General features: G+C 43.8%; 1 protein-coding gene across 5 annotated transcripts in view; it reads right to left on the bottom strand.

The window, feature by feature from the left end:
- Nucleotides 1-18,442, bottom strand: part of SORBS3 (sorbin and SH3 domain containing 3) — a 48,646-nt gene that overhangs the window by 11,453 nt on the left and 18,751 nt on the right. For 2 of the 5 annotated variants that reach the window (XM_039354279.1, XM_039354280.1), the window contains exons 6-15: nt 16,249-16,312; nt 15,928-15,963; nt 14,652-14,739; nt 13,600-13,696; nt 12,568-12,627; nt 9,264-9,350; nt 7,717-7,758; nt 6,125-6,180; nt 1,649-1,773; nt 405-490 (exon numbers count right to left, since the gene is read on the bottom strand). In XM_039354279.1, the coding sequence (XP_039210213.1) occupies nt 405-490; nt 1,649-1,773; nt 6,125-6,180; nt 7,717-7,758; nt 9,264-9,350; nt 12,568-12,627; nt 13,600-13,696; nt 14,652-14,739; nt 15,928-15,963; nt 16,249-16,312 (741 nt within the window). The remainder of the gene's footprint in view (nt 1-404; nt 491-1,648; nt 1,774-6,124; nt 6,181-7,716; nt 7,759-9,263; nt 9,351-12,567; nt 12,628-13,599; nt 13,697-14,651; nt 14,740-15,927; nt 15,964-16,248; nt 16,313-18,442) is intronic. The other 3 variants (XM_039354281.1, XM_039354284.1, XM_039354283.1) reach the window with 3 other exon arrangements.

The raw sequence follows: 18,442 nt of genomic DNA, 5'->3' as shown, positions 1-18,442 counted from the left end.
CTGCAAAGTCTCTCATCAATTTACTTTTCAGTGAGAGCAGAAAAATTAAAGCAGATTAACTAGAGGCATGAATAGGGCTTATTTCTTATTTGGCTCATGATAATAAAACGTTCTAGGAAAGATTGGAAAATCCGTGGCCTTTCAGATGTTGAAAGGTTTTCCACCTCAGATATTAGAAGTTGTCCCAAGGCATCTAAAAAAGGGGTCTCCAAATTGTGCAGTCTTAAGACTTGTGGAGTTCAACTCAACTTCATGCCAGCTGGTGAATTCTGGAAGTTGAAGTCCATCAGTCTTAAGGTTGCCAAATTTGGAGAGGCCTGATCTAGAAGAAGCCAGGTTGAGAAAGACGGACAGCCCACAACAATCTAATCCAATTTCTCCTTTTGGTGGAAATTGCATCTCACCTTCTTCTCATCTCTCTTGGGAGGAGTATCTAGAACGATTTCTGAAGAATCAAGAAAGGGACTTTGCCCAGGAAGTCTCAGAGGATCTGATGAAGAAAACAAGAGAAAGAGTCTTTTGAATTGAAAGGAAAACGTAGAGCTAACTTTGAGCCAATCGTATAAACCAAATTTCAATAATAGACTTTGCAAAAAAAAAAAAAAAAAACCAGCAAATCCACGCTATGCCGAATAGAGATATTCATCTCCAACTGTCTACAATGCTTCCTTGGAGCAAATTATTCCTCTTATTTTACATATTTTAATGTGAACTCATACACGCACTCAAACAACACAACCACCCAAGTGAGCAAAATTAAGATTGATGGGTGGTTCATTTCTTTCTTTGGAAGGGTGTCCATTGGTCCAGAAAAGGGAAAAAAAACTGGAAGTAAAATGAAACAGAACAGAGCACGTTGGCGGGAGCCAAAAGGACTAATTGGGAGCAATTTCACTATATGCTTTTTGAGTGACTTGGGATTGGCTACAGATCCCCAAACAGCAACAAAAACCAACAGAAAGGCAATATATATGATTGCTCTTCAGAAACCCACTTGGTTCCCCAGCATCAAAAAGATTGTCCATTTGTTCAAAATGTTTTTGTGTCACTACATTCAATCTATATTAAGGAGTAAAGGAAAACATTTTAGAAGAAGCTTGGCTGTTTTCCTCTTTCTTAGCAAGAATTATCCACAAAGCAACAAAAATAGCTGACCACCCACTATATTATGGCAAATCTCCAGAATTGGATGTTTCAGCCCGTGTGTTTACTGACTTAGCTGTAATTTGCATCATATTAGCATTAATATGTGAGTCAAACTGTAAGGAGGTGGTGGTGATGGAAGGAATAATCTTCAGCCCAAAAGGAAGAAAAGGGCTTAAAGAAATACAGTTCCATATCTATATCTCTAAAGAGATTGCAACTCATAGAAAGATACATAGATGGGGTCTAACTGTCATTGGATCTTTTTTCTGTCCAGAAAACATGGAGCATCAACCATTCCACCAATAACAACACTTCCTATATGAGATCTGAGAAGATCCATTTTACCTGACGGCTTTTCTAGGGACTCTTTCTCTGAGATTTGCATTTGATTACAGAAGACAGCAAAGCAAGCTCACTTTCCAGAGAACATATCTATTCATCCCCTTCAACTGTTGAATTGAATTACGTGCCCGCATTGGTCCATGTAAACCTCAAGCCATACCGTTCCTGGGTAGAGAGTTGCTCCAGGTGCTCCTGGTGACACCCGGACTTCCTTTCTCCATTCTTGGGCTGGCTGGTGTGGGGCGCTGGGCTAAAGGATGGACACCAGAGCCGGACAATGGGCTGCTGAATAAGAGAAGATGAGAGCACAGTGGAAACGAGCTCAATCCAGCCAATGTAGGCAGTAAAAATCAGACCGGCTTCATGGCCAACTCACAGCTTAACTTGGACACCACCATCTCTCTGCACATTCCATATCCCAATCTGACTAGGACCAACCCCACTTGTGCTCCATACAATCTTATCACACCCCTTCAGTAAAAGGAGAAACATGCCGTATAGAAAAGAAATCTTTGCACCTTGGAGATGGGAATACAGTCGATCAATAATTAATCCATTTCTTTCTTTTTGTCACTATCTTAAAAGCAATAGAAGAATAAGTACATTTTTAAAAGATCCTCATTTTTTCATTTCAGGCATCAGAAATTTATCCAGGATTTCTCTGCTCATTGCCACCATGATGGATGACTTTATAATGGGTAAACAGGTCATGAAATGTTCTGTATATACAAACAGTCTCTCTTATTACTGCTCACTGCTCACTTTGTAAATGTCTCAAAGATTTGAGCCTTGAATGTGTTTCAAAACAGGCATCATGTCTAGAAAGGAATTCTTGGACAGAAAGATACTTTCACTGAGTTTTATATCCTGCGATGAGGCATGCACCAAAATTGTCAATTTTTGGAGGCTGAGTTGCTTGTTTTGTGCAAAAGATGAATAAGAATACAACCAGGCAAAAGGGCAGTAGCTGAGCTTCAGTGCTCAGTAATTTTATTCCTGAACCACAGTAAAACAATCACTCACTTCATGCGTCTAAAAAGTACCACAGTCTGATGGTTAAGTTGTGGCTCAGAAAGTTGTATGAATGCCACACTGTGGCTTGCATGTTATGGTGTACATCTCGGTGTTGCTATGTAAACCTGGCCACTGGATTAGTCAACAAGCCATTATTAAAACAAACAATGTGTAAGCCAGCCTATACGCACACATACATACACACACCCAGAGACAATACAGTTTCGACAACGAACTTATCGGTATTTCATCTTTCGTAATCGCAAGATGTTATTGAGTTTTCATGGAATGAATCCAGTGGGGGGAGGGAGCACGGAATCTAAAATCCAAATCCCTGCTTAAGTATGAAGCACTTAAAGTGATCTTGTACGGCTCAAGTGGCTTAGTGAAGGAGGCCAGTTGCCTAAGTTTGCAAAAGGATTCTCCAAATAACTGTCCCAACTGGGTCACACTATAGTTACCAAACCACATTTTAGTCTAGAGCACCGGGGAGCTGATCCGTGAACCAGAGAGTGCGTGGTTTTCTGTGCTGCCTGCATCCGACGGATGGGGCTCTGCTTGTTTGTGCGGACCGGTTGCTGGCATGCCACAGCCTGATACTGGTCCACGGACCGGGTTTTGGGGACCCCTGGTCTACAGCAGCACTTTTCAACCTTGGCACTTGAAGGTGTGTGGACAACTCCCAGAATTCCCCAGCCAGCAAATGCCAGGGAATTCTGGGAACTGAAGTCCATATATTTTCAAGCAGCCACAGTTGAGAAACATGGCTCAAGAGCGTTCTATAAACAGCCACCGCCTCTCAACTTGAATTATTTTACCGGATTATCAGACAGACCAAAAAGGGTGAGCCGGGTATTCTGTCCTAAAGCCGTCATATGAGAGTTAGCAATTCTCTCAACAATGAATCTGGAAAATATTCAAGAGGAAGGAGTTGAGGTAGCAAAATATTAATTTTAGGATATGGTACAAATTGACATAGTGATATTTTATACAGGTAGTCTTTGAGTTACAGCCATCCGTTTAGTGACCGTTTGAAGTGAATCATTGAACAGCACCGAAAAAGGGGATTCATGACTGTTTTTCACACTTACGACCATTGCAGCATCCCCATGGTCACACCATCAAAGTTCAGATGCTTAATAACGGATTCATTTTACGACAGTTAACAGTATTCTGGGGTCCTGTGATCACCTTTTGCGACCTTCTGACGAGCCAAGTCAACGGAGAAGTCAGAATCACTTAACAAGCGTGTTACTAACTTAACAACTGCAGTGATTCACTTAACAACTGTGGCAAGAAAGGTCATAAAACGGGGCCAAATTTACTGAATAACTTTCTCACTTAGCCACTTAGTGGCTGTAAGTCAAGGACCATCAGTGAGAAGATTCATCAGTGGAACAACCTGCCTCCAGAAGTTGTGGATGCTCCATCCCTGGAGGTTTTAAAGAAAAGACTGGACAGTCATTTTTCCAGAATGCTTTAGGGCCCAGTGATGGCGAACCTTTTAGAGACCGAGTGCCCAAACTGCAACCCAAAACCCACTTATTTATCGCCGAGTGCCGGGTGGGCGTGGCTGTGGTGGTCATGGCAGACTGGGTGGGTGTGGCCAAGGTGGGCGTGGTCATTTCAATGTTGCTTGTGGGGAGGGACATCTGTGGGGGCCAGGCAGGGTTAGGGGAGATCCAGGAGATCTCTGGCAGGTGGGGCGGTGGGCAGGAGGCTCGTCCTGCAGGGTGAGGCGAGGCAGGGTGAGGGTGCCATTGCCATGGGGCAAGGCGAGGCAGGGGCCGGGGCGGCTGCTGCCTGACACCATCGGCCCCCGCACACAGAGGCCAGTGAGCGCATGGGGACCGACAGTGTCCGTCAGCAGCTACAGCCTGCCGGCCCCTCAACCGGTGCATTCTGGGGCTCCACAGCCCACCGCCAGCAGCTCAGAGAAGCTGCGTCTGAGCTGGACGGATGGCCAACAGCTGAGGAGGCGATGCAGTGGGTCGTGCCCAGGAAAAGGAGAGCATGCGAGGCCAAGAGGGATGGGACGGGGAGGAGGGAAACCAGCCATGCTGGGATGCATCTGGCCACGTGGGAGCTCGGCGAGTTAGTGGGCGGCTGGTTGAAGAGGGACGGTTGCCATCTCCGGGGCATGGTGCGCGTGCCCACAGAGAGGGCTCTGAGTGCCGCCTCTGGCATGCGTGCCATAGGTTCGCCCCCACTGTTATAGGGTCTCCTTCTCAAGAAGATTGAATTAAAAGACCTCTGAGGTCTCTTCCTAACTTGTTATTCTGTATTCTGTAATGATATTCCAGTATTCTTTACTGCTAGGTTTGCATGATATTCTGACCCATGTTTTATTTAATCCTGGTTGGTTGAAAAAAATATCACAGTGAGCTACTTCACAGAACATGCTAAATCACAGACCCTAGTTTACAAACCATAATGATGGGGTCCATTCACCACGCTGAAGCTAAACCAAAACCAAAGCAACTGCATTATACTTTAGGGCCATGCCTGAATTAATTTTGGAGCTCCGAGACTCGGTCTGGAACTTTCCCCACCATTCTTTCCATGTCAGAACCAGTTCCAGGAGACAAGATTCAGCCAGCTATCCAAGATGGGCATCAAAAGTTAGAGTCTTGACCCACGTTCCCCTAACACATTTCCTCTTCCACTCTGTGCATAGTCCCAGACAGCCAGTTTTCTGTGACCCTAAACAGATCTTGCTTGCTTTCTGTTTGCCCGTGAGAGGCAGGATGTGCAAAACAGGATGAGTCCTGATAAGAACAGCCTTGCTGCTTCAGACCTAGAGGTTCACAGAGTTCTCTGTCTGTCTGTTTCTCAATTTCAGCAACTTTAAGAAGTGTGTGTGAAGTCCACGCTTCTTAAAGTCGCTAAGGTTGAGAAACACTGGAATAATTGGTAGGGCCAGATCCCCACTGCTCTACTCAGCTGATGCAATTAGTCATGCCCTGCAGGGCGCTTCCACCCTCTGCCACCCCAAACCTTCTCAGATATATTGCTTCCAGACCTGGAAGCTCTTTCTGGCAGGAATCTGAAAAGTGGCACACAGTTCAGTTCAGTTCAGCAGGAAAAGAATTCAACTCATCTCTTAACACGTACATCCATGACCACACACCACACACACACACACACACACACACACACACAAGAACTCCCCTCCCTGCCAGAGGAAGGGAGCAGCACTTCTGAATGAAAACCTTCCACCTCTCAAACTTTTCCTCTTTCCACCCTCCAGTTACAACCAACTTTCTTCAAGGCCGCTGCGCGCAGGCTGCAGAACGGAAATGCAGCCCAACGCATCTGGAGACCGCTTAGTGATGGAAAGCTGCCCTCCTCCCCCTCCCTCCAGCACACTGCACCCCCTTGCCGTGCCTTGCCTTGCCTTCCACCACCACCCCGACACCCCCCCCTCCCCGCAAACTTTGTTCCAGGCAGGCTTGCAGCAGATCCACCCGGGATGCTTTGGGAATGACGCTACTGTTGCGAGCCAAGGTGTGGCCGGCTGGCAGCTGCAAGGAAGCAGCAAGTGGCAAACCGGGCACCCTGCATGCCAGCACCTAAGGGTTATGCCAGCCTCCCCCCACCCCACCCCATCCCACATACTCACCAGCCGGCAGGGAAGGCCAGGGCAGAGGCGCAGACAGAGGAACCAGCCGAGAGATTCTGTGTTGAGAGAGAGAAAGGGGAAAAAAAGAGAGCTGACACGGAGAGTGGTGCGGGGAAGAGTCTGAATTCGTCAGGCGGAAACCAGCCAGCAACAAAATAGTTAGCCAGCAGAGAGGGAGGGAGGGAAGCAAGTCCCAGGCAGGGTGCTGGGAAAACCAGGGGGGGGGGGGAAGCAGGCAGGCGGGCAGGCAGGACACAGCAGGGTCCTAAAGGCCAACTCGTCTAGAGCAGAAGGGATACCCAGCCAGGCATTTGGAAGAGGCAGACAAACATCTGCAATTTTTTTAAAATTAACTAATCTCCAATGACAAAAACCATTTCAGAATAATCTGTTGGAATGCTGCATCCAGTTTTGGTCACCACCGTGTAAACAAGATGTTGAGACTCCAGAAAGAGTGCAGAGAAGAGCAACAAAGATGATTAGGGGACCGGAGGCTAAAACATATAAGGAACGGTTGCTGGAATTGGGGATGTCTAGTTTAATGAAGAGAAGGGTGAGGGGGGGACAGGATAGCAGGGTTCCAGTATCTCAGGGGCTGCCCCAAAGAAGAGGGAGTCAAGCTATTCTCCAAAGCGCCTGAAGGCAGGACAAGAAGCAACGGGTGGAAACTAACCAAAGAGAGAAGCAACCTAGAACTAAGGAGAAATTTCCTGACATTTAGAACAATTAACCAGTGGAACCACCTGCCTCCAGAAGCGGTGAATGCTCCAAAACTGGAAGTTTTTAAGAAGAGACCGGACAGCCATTTATCCGAAATGGTGTAGGGTTTCCCGCCAGGGGGTTGGACTTGATGACCTCCAAGGTCCCTTCCAACTTTATTGTTGTTGTTGTTGTTGTTAGTTGCGAAGTCGTGTCCGACCCATCGCGACCCCATGGACAATGTTCCTCCAGGTCTTCCTGTCCTCTACCATCTTCTGGAGTCCATTTAAATTCACACCTACTGCTTCAGTGACTCCATCCAGCCATCTCATTCTCTGTCGTCCCCTTCTTCTATTGCCCTCAATCTTTCCCAGCATTAGGCCCTTCTCCAGTGAGTCCTTCCTTCTCATTAGGTGGCCAACTTTATTACTATTACTAAATTTCCTGACAGTGAGAACAATTGATCAGTGGAACGGAAGCTGTGGGTGCTCCATCCCTGGAGGTTTTCAAGCAAAGACCGGACAGCCATTTGTCGGGAATAGTAAAGGGTCTCCAGCTTGACAGGGGGTTGGACTAGAAGACCTCTAAGGTCCCAGCCTACTCTGCTATTCTGTTACCATTCTTGAATTCTGTTTCATTTATTGTTCATGCTCACGTTTCTAACTTTAATGCGTGACGTTTTAATATTTCTAACTTTCCCACTTGCCTGTATTTTATTTATTGGATTCCCACTTTATTATTTTTACAAATAATTCAAGGAAGCAAAGATATCCCACACACATCATACTCCTGTCTAACTTAGCAATGGAAATGTTGGATTCAATTGTGGTCGTAAACTGAGGACTCCTTGTCCTGAGAATACCAATGGATAGCCAATAAAACATACAACATACAGCATGCTGGCTGGAGAATTCTGGGTGCTGACGTTCACGCATCTGGAAATGGACATATTTGAAAAATGGTGATATAGAAGCTACTGTGTGAAATCCATTAACACAAACTATGTACAAGAAACCACAATAGTCTGGTTTCTATTTTTTCCTTCCTTGAATGTTACCAGCCCTATGAACCGATTGTTTCTGCTATGGCTGTGGAATACTGAATAAACATCCATATTTGATTGCATTACACAAATGCAGGTGGAGAGACGCAAAGAGAAGACTACATCAACAGGAGGCTATAAATACCTACAGTTGTCAACCTTTTACTTAAGGACTCTGTTATGTTTATAGGTGTCCTAAAATAACTTCATTTGTTTCCTTTATCCTTTTACATGCAGAGTTAAACCAAGCACTTCAGGTGCAGGCATGCCAGAATATGCACAGGATGAGACTTTTTGGGTAGACTCCAGTTAAAGGCATGAAAATACAGCCAACAATAGTAATAGCAACAGCACTGAAGACTTAATATAACACTTCACAGTGCTTTACAACCCTCTCTGAGCAGTTTTCAGAGTCAGCCTATTGTCCCCAACAATCCAAATCTTCATTTTACCGACCTCAGAAAGACAGAAGACTGAGTCAACCTTGAGCCAGTCAGAATCAAACTCCTGGAGTGAGCAGTGAGTTAGCTTGCAGTACTGCATTCTAACTACGGCTCTTTTATTTTAGATTATGTGATTTTTAAATGTGATTACAGGTAACCCTCAACTTACAACAGTTCATTTAGTGACCGTTCAATGTTACGACAGCGCTGAAAAAAATAACCAATGACCATTTTTGCAACCGTTGCAGCGTTCCCACGGTCATGTGATCCAAATTTGAATGTTTGGCAACTGACTCACATTTATGATGGTTGCAGTGTCCCAGAATCATGTGATTCCCCCTTTGCGACATTCTGACACGCCAAGTCAATGGGGAAGCCAGATTTACTTAACACCCGTGTTACTAATTTAACAACTGCAGTGATTCATTTAAGAACTGTGGCAAAGAGGCTCATAAAATGAGCCAAAACTCCCTTAACAACTGTCTCACTGAGCAACAGAAATTTTGGGCTCAGCTGTGGTCATAAGTTGAGGACTACCTATATATTTGAGTATTGTGGGTCCTCTAAAGTCAGTAATAATCTGAAATGAAACAAATAAATTTGGAAAGTGCCGAGAGCGAATAGGAAGACTCAAATGGGTCCCTTGCTCAGCCCAGGATCACAAGGGAGATGCCATCCTAACCCTATGTTTGTGTTAGTAAGGCCTACACAAACAAAAACTGATTTTTTCAAACTTCAATTTAATAAAACATATTGAAAACTAGGATTCCACCCTTGCATTTAATAATGTTCCTTTCCTCTCCTTAAAAAAAAAAACAAAAACGTTTCAACAATATTTGGGAGGGATCTGAAGGCCACACTGGAGGTTATTGGTTCTGAGGCCAAGCCACCTTAGGAATGTATGAGTGCACTACGCCACCGGGAGAGGAAGCAAATAGGAAAACAAAAGGTTTACCTTGCGGATCAGTTGCTGTTGCTCAAGGTTTCTAATATCGTTGTCCAACTCTTCGCTGAGCTGTTGTAGCTCCTTCTCCAGCTGCTCCTGGCAGAGAAGAAAGAAATACACCGCTTTAGGAGTGTCGGTGCCCGGCTGCGTAGATCACAGTAAGAGAGCAAAGAAGCCCAGGGCTATTTGGTTGAGACAAGAGAGAAGAGTGTGAGGCTTACTTATGCCCACTGCAGTGCCAGAGGGCCAGGCTGGAGGAGTTAAGGACGGGTGGAGTTAAGGTGTAGTCACTGCTACCGAAGCAGTTCAGTTGCACAATACATTCAACCTGACACCCTGCTTACACAAGTCCCCTTTTGTTTGAAAGGGCAGCCAGTTAAAGTGTGCCCACATGAACGCAGCCTCAAGGCTATAATTCAGAGACTGGAAGAGAGGTGTCACTTTCCTTTGGAATGTAAAACTGCAAGTCAGTTTGTAGATGTGTAATCACAACTAAATGCTGCCTCTTACGTACTGGAAAAGATTCCAACATGTAAAAAACAGTATGCTTCAGACAAATGTCTAGAGTGGGGGAGGGGGTTACACACACACACACACACACACACACACACACACACACCCTTTCCTGGAATATTTTCTATATGCAGAGTGCTTTTTCATGGAGAAACATTCAGTCAGGGTGCAGCTTAAAGCCTTTATGTTTATTTATATTTATAGTTTGCTTTTAACTAGTTATTGCAACACAAGGTTCTAGTTTCCACAAGGATATTTCCAAAGGAAGGACAAAAACTGATAAAGGCCACACTTGTCCACATTTTGAGGGACAATATCTATCCCAGGAAATTAAGCTAACTGGATTTTATGAAAATGAACACATTTTATTGAGAACCGTGAGAATTTGCCCAAGGGGAGGAAGAGAGGGAGGGAGAGAGGGAGGGAGGGAGGGAGGGAGGGAAGGAAGGAAGGAAGGAAGGAAGGAAGGAAGGAAGGAAGGAAGGAAGGAAGGAAGGAAGGAAGGAAGGAAGGAAGGAAGGGCAAAGATACCAGTGCAAATGCCAGGGACCGAGAGAACAAGAGAGTTGTAGAGGAAAAGTGTCTTGAAATCAATCAGAATAGAGCTGGAAGAGACGTTGGAGGTCATCTAGTCCAACTCCCTGCTCAAGCAGGAGACCCTATACCCTTTCAGACAAATAGTTGTCCAATCTCTTCTTAAAAACCTCCAGTGATGGAGCACCCACAACTTCTGACGGCAAGCTGTTCCACTGGTTAATTGTCTCATTCTTAGGAAGGTTCTGCTTAATTCCAGGTGGCTTCTCTCCTTGATTAGTTTCCATCCATTGCTTCTTGTCTGTGGTCCTCCCAAAGGACACCTTGTTCAGAGCTTCTCTTCCTGGCAGCACCGCTTAGGTCAAGGGGTCTCCAAACTTGGCCCTTTTATGACTTGTGGACTTCAACTCCCAGAATTGGGAGGAATTCTGGGAGTTGAAGTCCACAAGTCATAAAAGGGCCAAGTTTGAAAACCTCTGACTTAGGTTAACTCAGGACTTCCTGGGAATGGCACTGATATCCATGGTTTGGAATTTGGTGGAAGAGACCTCAGAGAAGCTGAAACATTTTTTTTTAATGCATTACATACATGCCTTTTCCTTCTGTGGTTTCATTTTGAATTTAATCAGGTTAGGCTGCAGCTGTTCCTTATATGAATTACACAATCCTGCTTACTGGTTTATAGTGCAATATGGAGGGGGCTGAGAGCCAGTTGGTGTAGTGGTTAAAGGAAATAGGCCAAAAACTGGGAGACCTGAATTCTAGACCTGCCTTACAAAGCCTGCTGGGTGACCATGAACCAGTTCTGTTTCATCACTGGAGGTTTTCAACAAGCCTTTTGACAGCCACTTGTCTGAAATGGTATAGGGCAGGCACATCAAACTTGCGACGTCACGTGACGTCGCGCAACGTATCAGAGCTTTTTCTCCATTGCTGGCAATGGGGTGGGCGCGGTTTTGGGATGACGCGTCTGGCCCGCGGGCCGGCAGTTTGACACCCCTGGTATAAGGTCTCCTGCTTGAGCAGGCGGTTGGACTAGAAGACCTCCAAGGTCCCTTCCAACTTGCTCTATGTTCTCTCTCAGCCCCATCAGGAAGAAGAGCAAACCACATCCAAAAATCTGGACAAGAAAATTGTAGGGATTTATCCAGGTAGTTGGTAGGAATCAAGACTGAGGAAGGAAGGAAGGAAGGAAGGAAGGAAGGAAGGAAGGAAGGAAGGAAGGAAGGAAGGAAGGAAGGAAGGAAGGAAGGAAGGAAGGAAGGAAGGAGAGAGGGAAGGGAGGGAGGGAGGGAAGTGAAAGCATTACCCTGAAGTGGGAGGCATCAAATATTTCCAAACTAACCTTGGAAAGTATGAGATAATTTGATGTGTCTATAAAAATGTTCATTATTCTGGAATCTGTACTGGCTAGAATGTAAGTTCTCTGGAAGCGTTTTAATTTACAACCATTCTTTTAGTCTTTCATAGTCTTCTTTTTTTTTCCGGCCTCAGAAGAATCTGAGACCCTACTGGAAACCATTTGTGGAGGCACCAATATCATGTCTAGCATCTGTTATTCATTATATTGCAGGCAGGAGTTAGAAAAACAGAGCAGCTGGGGTAAATAAGGGAAAGCTTTATATTTACACTGAAATTAAGATTACGGTGAAGTTGATAATTTCAGAAACAGAAATTATAATCCTTCAATGGCACAGGGTGCTCTCATGCATAGTTCAGTGACAGTGCAGCATGATCATGAATACCAAATTCAACATTTCAAAATCCTATTTAAAAAATTCTAGTCGAAGATAGATTTTCAAAGTGAATGATCATAACTAACCATGGAAATTGTCTTTTCTTGAATGGTATGGGCACAGACTATTTTTTTTAAAAAAGAGAGCGGCTACATGATCTTAACTCTTAGCATAAAAAGGGCGCCCGGCTTTGTAGAATCACAGATAGTACATTATCCTATTTGCTCTAAATCCTGACCTGGTGCATTCTTGTCTGCAACTCCGGGCAGCTTATTTGCTGTGTGTAGCACAATCTTCAAGGCAGAGGAGGAGGAGGAGGGGAGAGGAAATAACAAAGAATCCTGCTCCATGGAAGCCAGTAAACACAGCTGCACTCCAGGCGTCTTGGGAGAACCATCCCCTCTCGCTGGCTACGTTAGCGTCCCAATCCTCAGCTTTTTCAAGGAAGTGGATAGCACGTGCTTGGCTGTGTCTACTGACATTGCCAGAGGCCAAATGTGCATTTCCCTTGCTTTTCAGAAAGGACTCACCTCAATTGGCAGAGAGGGCGATGGGCATCGTGCTGAAGATGGTGTGAAGGACTTCTGAGCCTGTAATGGGCCAATTAAAACGTCAATGAAAAGAATGCCAAGTTAGAGACAATTCATATTTGGGACAATGGTCCTTGGGCTTGGAGTAGTAGGAGGATGCAGTACAGGGTGGGGCTTCCCACTCCAGAGGCCAATTTTCCATATGGTGTTACAGCTATTGTTCATCTGTTTTCCCTTACATTCAGTTTGAACTCAAGAGCATGTGTGGCATCCTTTAATGCCTCTTGAGGTCAATGAGGTTGACTCTCCAGAAGCATGCACAAGATCACTATTTCAATATTCCACTGTTACTGTACTTCCATTGATTGGTGATACACCAAACCTGGTTCAGATATTAGCTGGGCCTACTAATTGTTTTTTTTTAATAAAGATTTTATTGAGTTTTTTTTTCATCAACCTATGTTAATTTTTCCAATCAACAGGTTGTCTGGAGTTTGCTATGCTAACACGTGTTCAATTCCTAATCTTTCATTCTTTCCTCTAGTCAAGAATAAAATAGGTTCCAAATTTGATAGTAGTCTGTATCTTCTTTATCTTTCAACCTCATAGTTATCTATCCATCTCTACACATTTCCATATTTTCCTGATTATTTCTTCTTCTGATGGCAATCCTTCATTCTTCCAGTATTGTGCAAAAATTATTCTCGCTGCTGTAGTAATGTGTAACATTAAATATAATTTCTGCTTATTAGTCTTTTCAGGCATAATACCTAGTAAAAAAAGTTCAGGTTTAAAATCCACTTGTTCACCCAATATTTTTTCTAACCACATATGTATCTTTTTCCAACAGGCCTTTGCCTTACCACATGTCCACCAAATGTGATAGTACGTGTCTATGTTATAATTTACATTTCCCACATCTATCTGACATATTTTTAAACATTTTTGCTAATCTTGCTGGCGGCAGGTTGGGCCTACTAATTGTTCTATCAATGAATACTCTGCCTCAAACCAAACTAGGGATCTACCTACCAGAGTAGGATTATCAAGGATGGATGACTTTCCAGGTTCGTAATCAAAAATGCTCCTGGGCTCGTTGCTGGTAGCATCTGCAGCTTCCCAATTTCTCCTGCAAACGAATGGTAGGAGACCCTCAAGTGCTCTGCATGACGTGCGTTGTCTCCCTTTTGACCCCAATGACTTCCTGCCTTGTATTTGCAAAGATCCATTTTAGCAGGGACCATTCCCAGCATCAAAGGATTGCTTCAATAGCCTACAAGCCATTTTTGAGCGTTTGCCACTACATTCCCTCCCTAAGTGTCTTCGGGTAGTATCAATGCACCCGCATTTCTTGGTGAGTGGTAGACTGAGGTGGATGTTGCATGTTGTGAAATGGCAAAGCTGCAACCATCACACAGGGACCTCCCATTGCCACCTGATAACTCTTCAAACACAAGCAAAGCAATGCACATATTCAGCTGAAATTGACTGAGACATAAGTCATCGAGATAATAGCAAGGGCACATTTATACGTGCATGTATACATTTACAGATGAATCCATTTCATGTTGAAATCTCACATCTCCCTCTAGTGTCACAGATGGGCACTGGAACAGGCATGCATTCAAACTGATGAATTAAACCCAATGATGGACCAATTTTGGAGAGTCTAATTAGTTTTTCGGTCCATTGTCCAGAGCCAGCTATAAAACACTAATTCAGAAAAGAAGACACAGAATCTGGGAACAAGGATGCCGCCAATATCTCAGGAGGCACTTTGTTTACTTTCCTCAAAACCTGCTGAATGCTTCTTAAATGCTTCCCCAAAATACTTAAGTCTCAAATTCACTTGTACTAAAGTCCCACTAATTGAAATGGACCTCACTTCTGAATAAGTGCATGAGATTGAGTTCCAAATAAGCTTACATGTATAATGTAAATGTATCAGGAAAGTGCATAATCTCCTATCTTTACATTCAACCCCACATTTTTTCTGATGTTCATATGGCTTTGCCACCCCTCTGTATGTTGGTGGGTTGCCCTCCTACACTGGAGAGAATCACATCTTCCATGTTTCTACTCACCAAGCCAAGCCATTCTTTTGACAAGAGGAACTGTTTGAGATCATCACTGGAGGTTGGTTCTTCTTCATGAGCCCTGGAGGGTCATGATCTGGAGGAGACAAAATTATCGCTGTCTGAGACAGACAATCAAAGGACAATCAAATGGAACAATGGATGATCTCTTTGCTCTCTTCTCAAAACTTCCACACATACACACACACCGATGGACAACCTAAAGCCTTAGAGCTGGAACAAGTCAAGAATCTTCTTTTGGCTATCTCAGAAGTCCGCGTGACCATTCAGCTGAATTTGGATGGTACAGTTTGGGGTTGATTTTCAGAGATTTGAACATGAACAGTACAGCTTCCTGCTATTTTTAATTGGGATTTAAAATAGCTTCGTTTCTTTAAAAGACACAAAGAAATCTCTCTCCAAATCTTTCTTTGAATACCAGAAAACCCCAACATTAATCACATCTGCCACCTGGTTCCTCTTATTCTACCTACACCCTCCTGTAAAAACATTACGGTTCCTACCACTGATATCTTGCCTACCGTTGTGCTAGGCCAGGGGTAGGCAACCTTGGCTCTTTTATGACGTGGACTTCAACTCCGAGATTTCCTAAGTCAGCTGACTTAGGAATTCTGGGAGTTTGAAGTCCACGAATCATAAAAGAGCCAAGGTTGCCTACCCCTGTACTAGGCACTTTCCTAGTGGGAGGGAAATCCCTCCATTACATTTCCATGGTGGGAAGACCACCATTTCTTAATAGCCTATTTACAGGCAGAAGTCCAACCAAATGAGAATTTCTCATTAAGAAGTCTCTGTGAAGCCATGTCTGATGTCTTCAGTCCCTTCATTAGGGTGCTGGGGGCCTTTTAAGCATTGTCCCAGCCAAGCAAGTATTATTCCCACTTCAGTCACTTCCACAGAGTCAGGAGAAAATATTAAAGGGTCAAGAACAAAGCCCAGATGTACTATACAGTATTTGCTCTTTACGCAGATGGCAGTTTTCAACCCCACACTGTCGCTTCTACAGTATAGATCTAACACAAGAAGCTCTGAACATTTTATTGGTGTAGTACAATGACCCCAAGATCCATTCCGGCAGGCTTTTGTTTCCTTTTTGTTACAAGTTCTTGTCCCATAAATGAAACATCTTGAACCTCTTCTACTATGCATTTCTCTCAACACTAGAACCCAAAAATTTGCTGTTACTGTGTCCTTCCTGAGAAACCAAACATTTCCCAGCGGATAGCTAGGGAGCATGTTCAAAAGCAGACAACAATATATCTACCTTTTGATTTGTAGGGATCCCAATCCAGGTCTGATTCTGAAAGAGAAGAGAGATGTCCATGGGAAGTGGGGTCTATATGAGAGGACTAAAGTTAACGGATTCCCTTCATGTCAGGGCATTGCTATGCTGCTTTAAACTGCAAATGGAGAGCGAGTCTAAAATGACTGGGATGGTTTTTGGATCTAAATTACTGTTTTCTCAACCTTTCCAATGTGTGTGGACTTCAACTCCCAGAATTCCCCAGCTGCTGTGCTGGCTGGGGAATTCTGGGAATTGAAACACTGATCCAAATTAATATGGTGCTCTGGAAAAAGTCCATACCTGGAAGTTTACTGTGGATTTGCTGGAACATGCTGCGATACCAGTCCTTAGGGCTGTCTACACTCTGCAATACAAAACAAGCATCTAAAGTCAGCAAGAGAAAAGGGAAGTTGGAACAAAGATACACATACCTTGAAGGACTAGGCAACATCTTTGCATGGAATTAGACAATTCTGTAACACAAAAGGAAAGTAAGATTCTCACAGCAGCGCAAGAAGATGTTGTATTCAGTAATACACAACGCACAGACTACCAGGAGTCCTGCTTTCTTGTCTCTGTGCACAGAGCAAACAGGCAAATGATGAACTCTGAGGACGTGTAGAGGAAAGTAAATGTTATACAAATGTACGGTACCTTGCAAATGGTAGACCAGCCCTCTTTTAGCTTCCTCCTTTGCTACAGTTAAAGTTAAATAAGAGAACGTAAGAGAATAAGAGCTTTGATGCAAATACAAAATCTATTATCAAGGCTAAGAGACGTAGAAAGAGATCGTCTCCCCTGGGGAGTAATGGGTAACGAGCAAAAGAGCACTTCTTCCTAAGATTGGCTTTCAATTTGTAAACTTCAGTTTATATTAACCTGGCATTAGATTTTCACTCTCTTATATTAACCCAGCATTAGATTTGTTTGCCAACTCTTAAAAGGAAAGTATTTTCATGTCAGTGACACCACAGAAACCACTCAATGTCAGATCAACATTTGGATAATTTTAAATCCTGCGTGTTCAAACCTATAGCTTTCCAGACATCGTTGAACTACAATTCTTAGCAGCTTCAGCCATGGGCCAATGGTAAAAGATGCTTAGAATGGTAATTCACAGACATCTGGAAAGCCACATTTTTTTTTTAATTTCTGCACAGATGGCTCTCATTTATCTGCCAAATCAGCCCCAGGTTTTCATGGCTTGGGAATTAATCCAAGAGGTCCCCAGCATGTGACAGCTTGGCCGTGGATTGTATTTTTAAAAAGAAGAAAAATGGAATTCCATGTCTGCTTGATTATCTAGAAAGGAAATAAAAAGACCAGAACTCATCCTTTCCAGTAGCCAACACCTAAATAAGCAGGGATTAACACCAGACAAACCATCAAGCAGAAACAGTAGCTTAATCAAAGGAGACAAACCATCAAACAAACAATCAGGCAGTAAACAATAGTTAAGGGACTACCAAGGAATACACCATACCCCCACCAACACTGGCAGGGCAAGCGACTGTATATAAACAGGGAGCAAACCCCATATTCATTAGCATTGATGGTATTACCTAGTTGGGTAATGAAACGTCTGCAAGCAAACAACCTGGCCCAGACAGCCCCAAAGACTGTACAATTCAACCCAGAGCTGCAAATATTCTCTTCTATTGGTACCAAAAAATATATGCATTGCACCAATTTTGACCAATTAGACATAAATAACTATATCTTTAGACCAATCTATACTCTTCATAGCACTGACTGCAGCATCAAACAGAAATGTTATCTGTCAAAAACCAAGGGGAAAGCATCACACCAGGAGTTCTGAAGGCACACTCTGAACAGAATGGGACAACTTGCTACCGTCAATTTTGCTACGGGACAACTCACTGTGGCTAACTCAACCCAGGACAATTTAACAATTCAATTTAATTATTCAATATAAATAATTTTAATTTTTTTTGTCATTCACTTTTCATTCTGTCCCTCCTTTTGCATCCTTTCTTGAGTTATTCCACTTCACCATTTCTTTGACATTAGTGTAACTCTTGTCCCACAGCGAATTGTCCTGCAGTGTGTTGGCCATGGCGAGTTGGCCATGATGAGTTGGCCCTGGCGAATTGTCTTAGACCCCGCTATGAATTTACATCAGTGGTTCTCACCCTGTGGGTCGGGACCCCATTTGGGGTCGAACGACCATTTCACGGGGGTCGCCAAACAACGCAGTCCGCCATTTTCTTTTCCCCTTTTCCTTAGCTGTGCTACTCCCTTTTATTCTATTGGCTTTTGAAAGCCAATAGAATAGACTCTCTTGAATAGAGTCTAATTCTAGTGGCTTTCAAAAGACAATAGGAATTGTCCAGGCTGTCTCTGCCCTGCTGAGCCCGCCAAAAGTCCCATTCTGCAAACGGTGCTGCACCAGTTGAGTAGTCCTCGACTTACGACCGGTTGGGGGTCGCGACATTAAAAAGGTTGAGAACCACTGATTTACATGATGAACAGT

Source organism: Crotalus tigris, unplaced genomic scaffold (assembly GCF_016545835.1).
Source record: "Crotalus tigris isolate CLP2741 ecotype Arizona unplaced genomic scaffold, ASM1654583v1 scf7180000018549.3470463, whole genome shotgun sequence".
NCBI classification, from domain to species: domain Eukaryota; kingdom Metazoa; phylum Chordata; class Lepidosauria; order Squamata; family Viperidae; genus Crotalus; species Crotalus tigris.
Note: the sequence above shows the minus strand (reverse complement) of the source record. Positions and strands in the feature narration are given on the sequence as shown.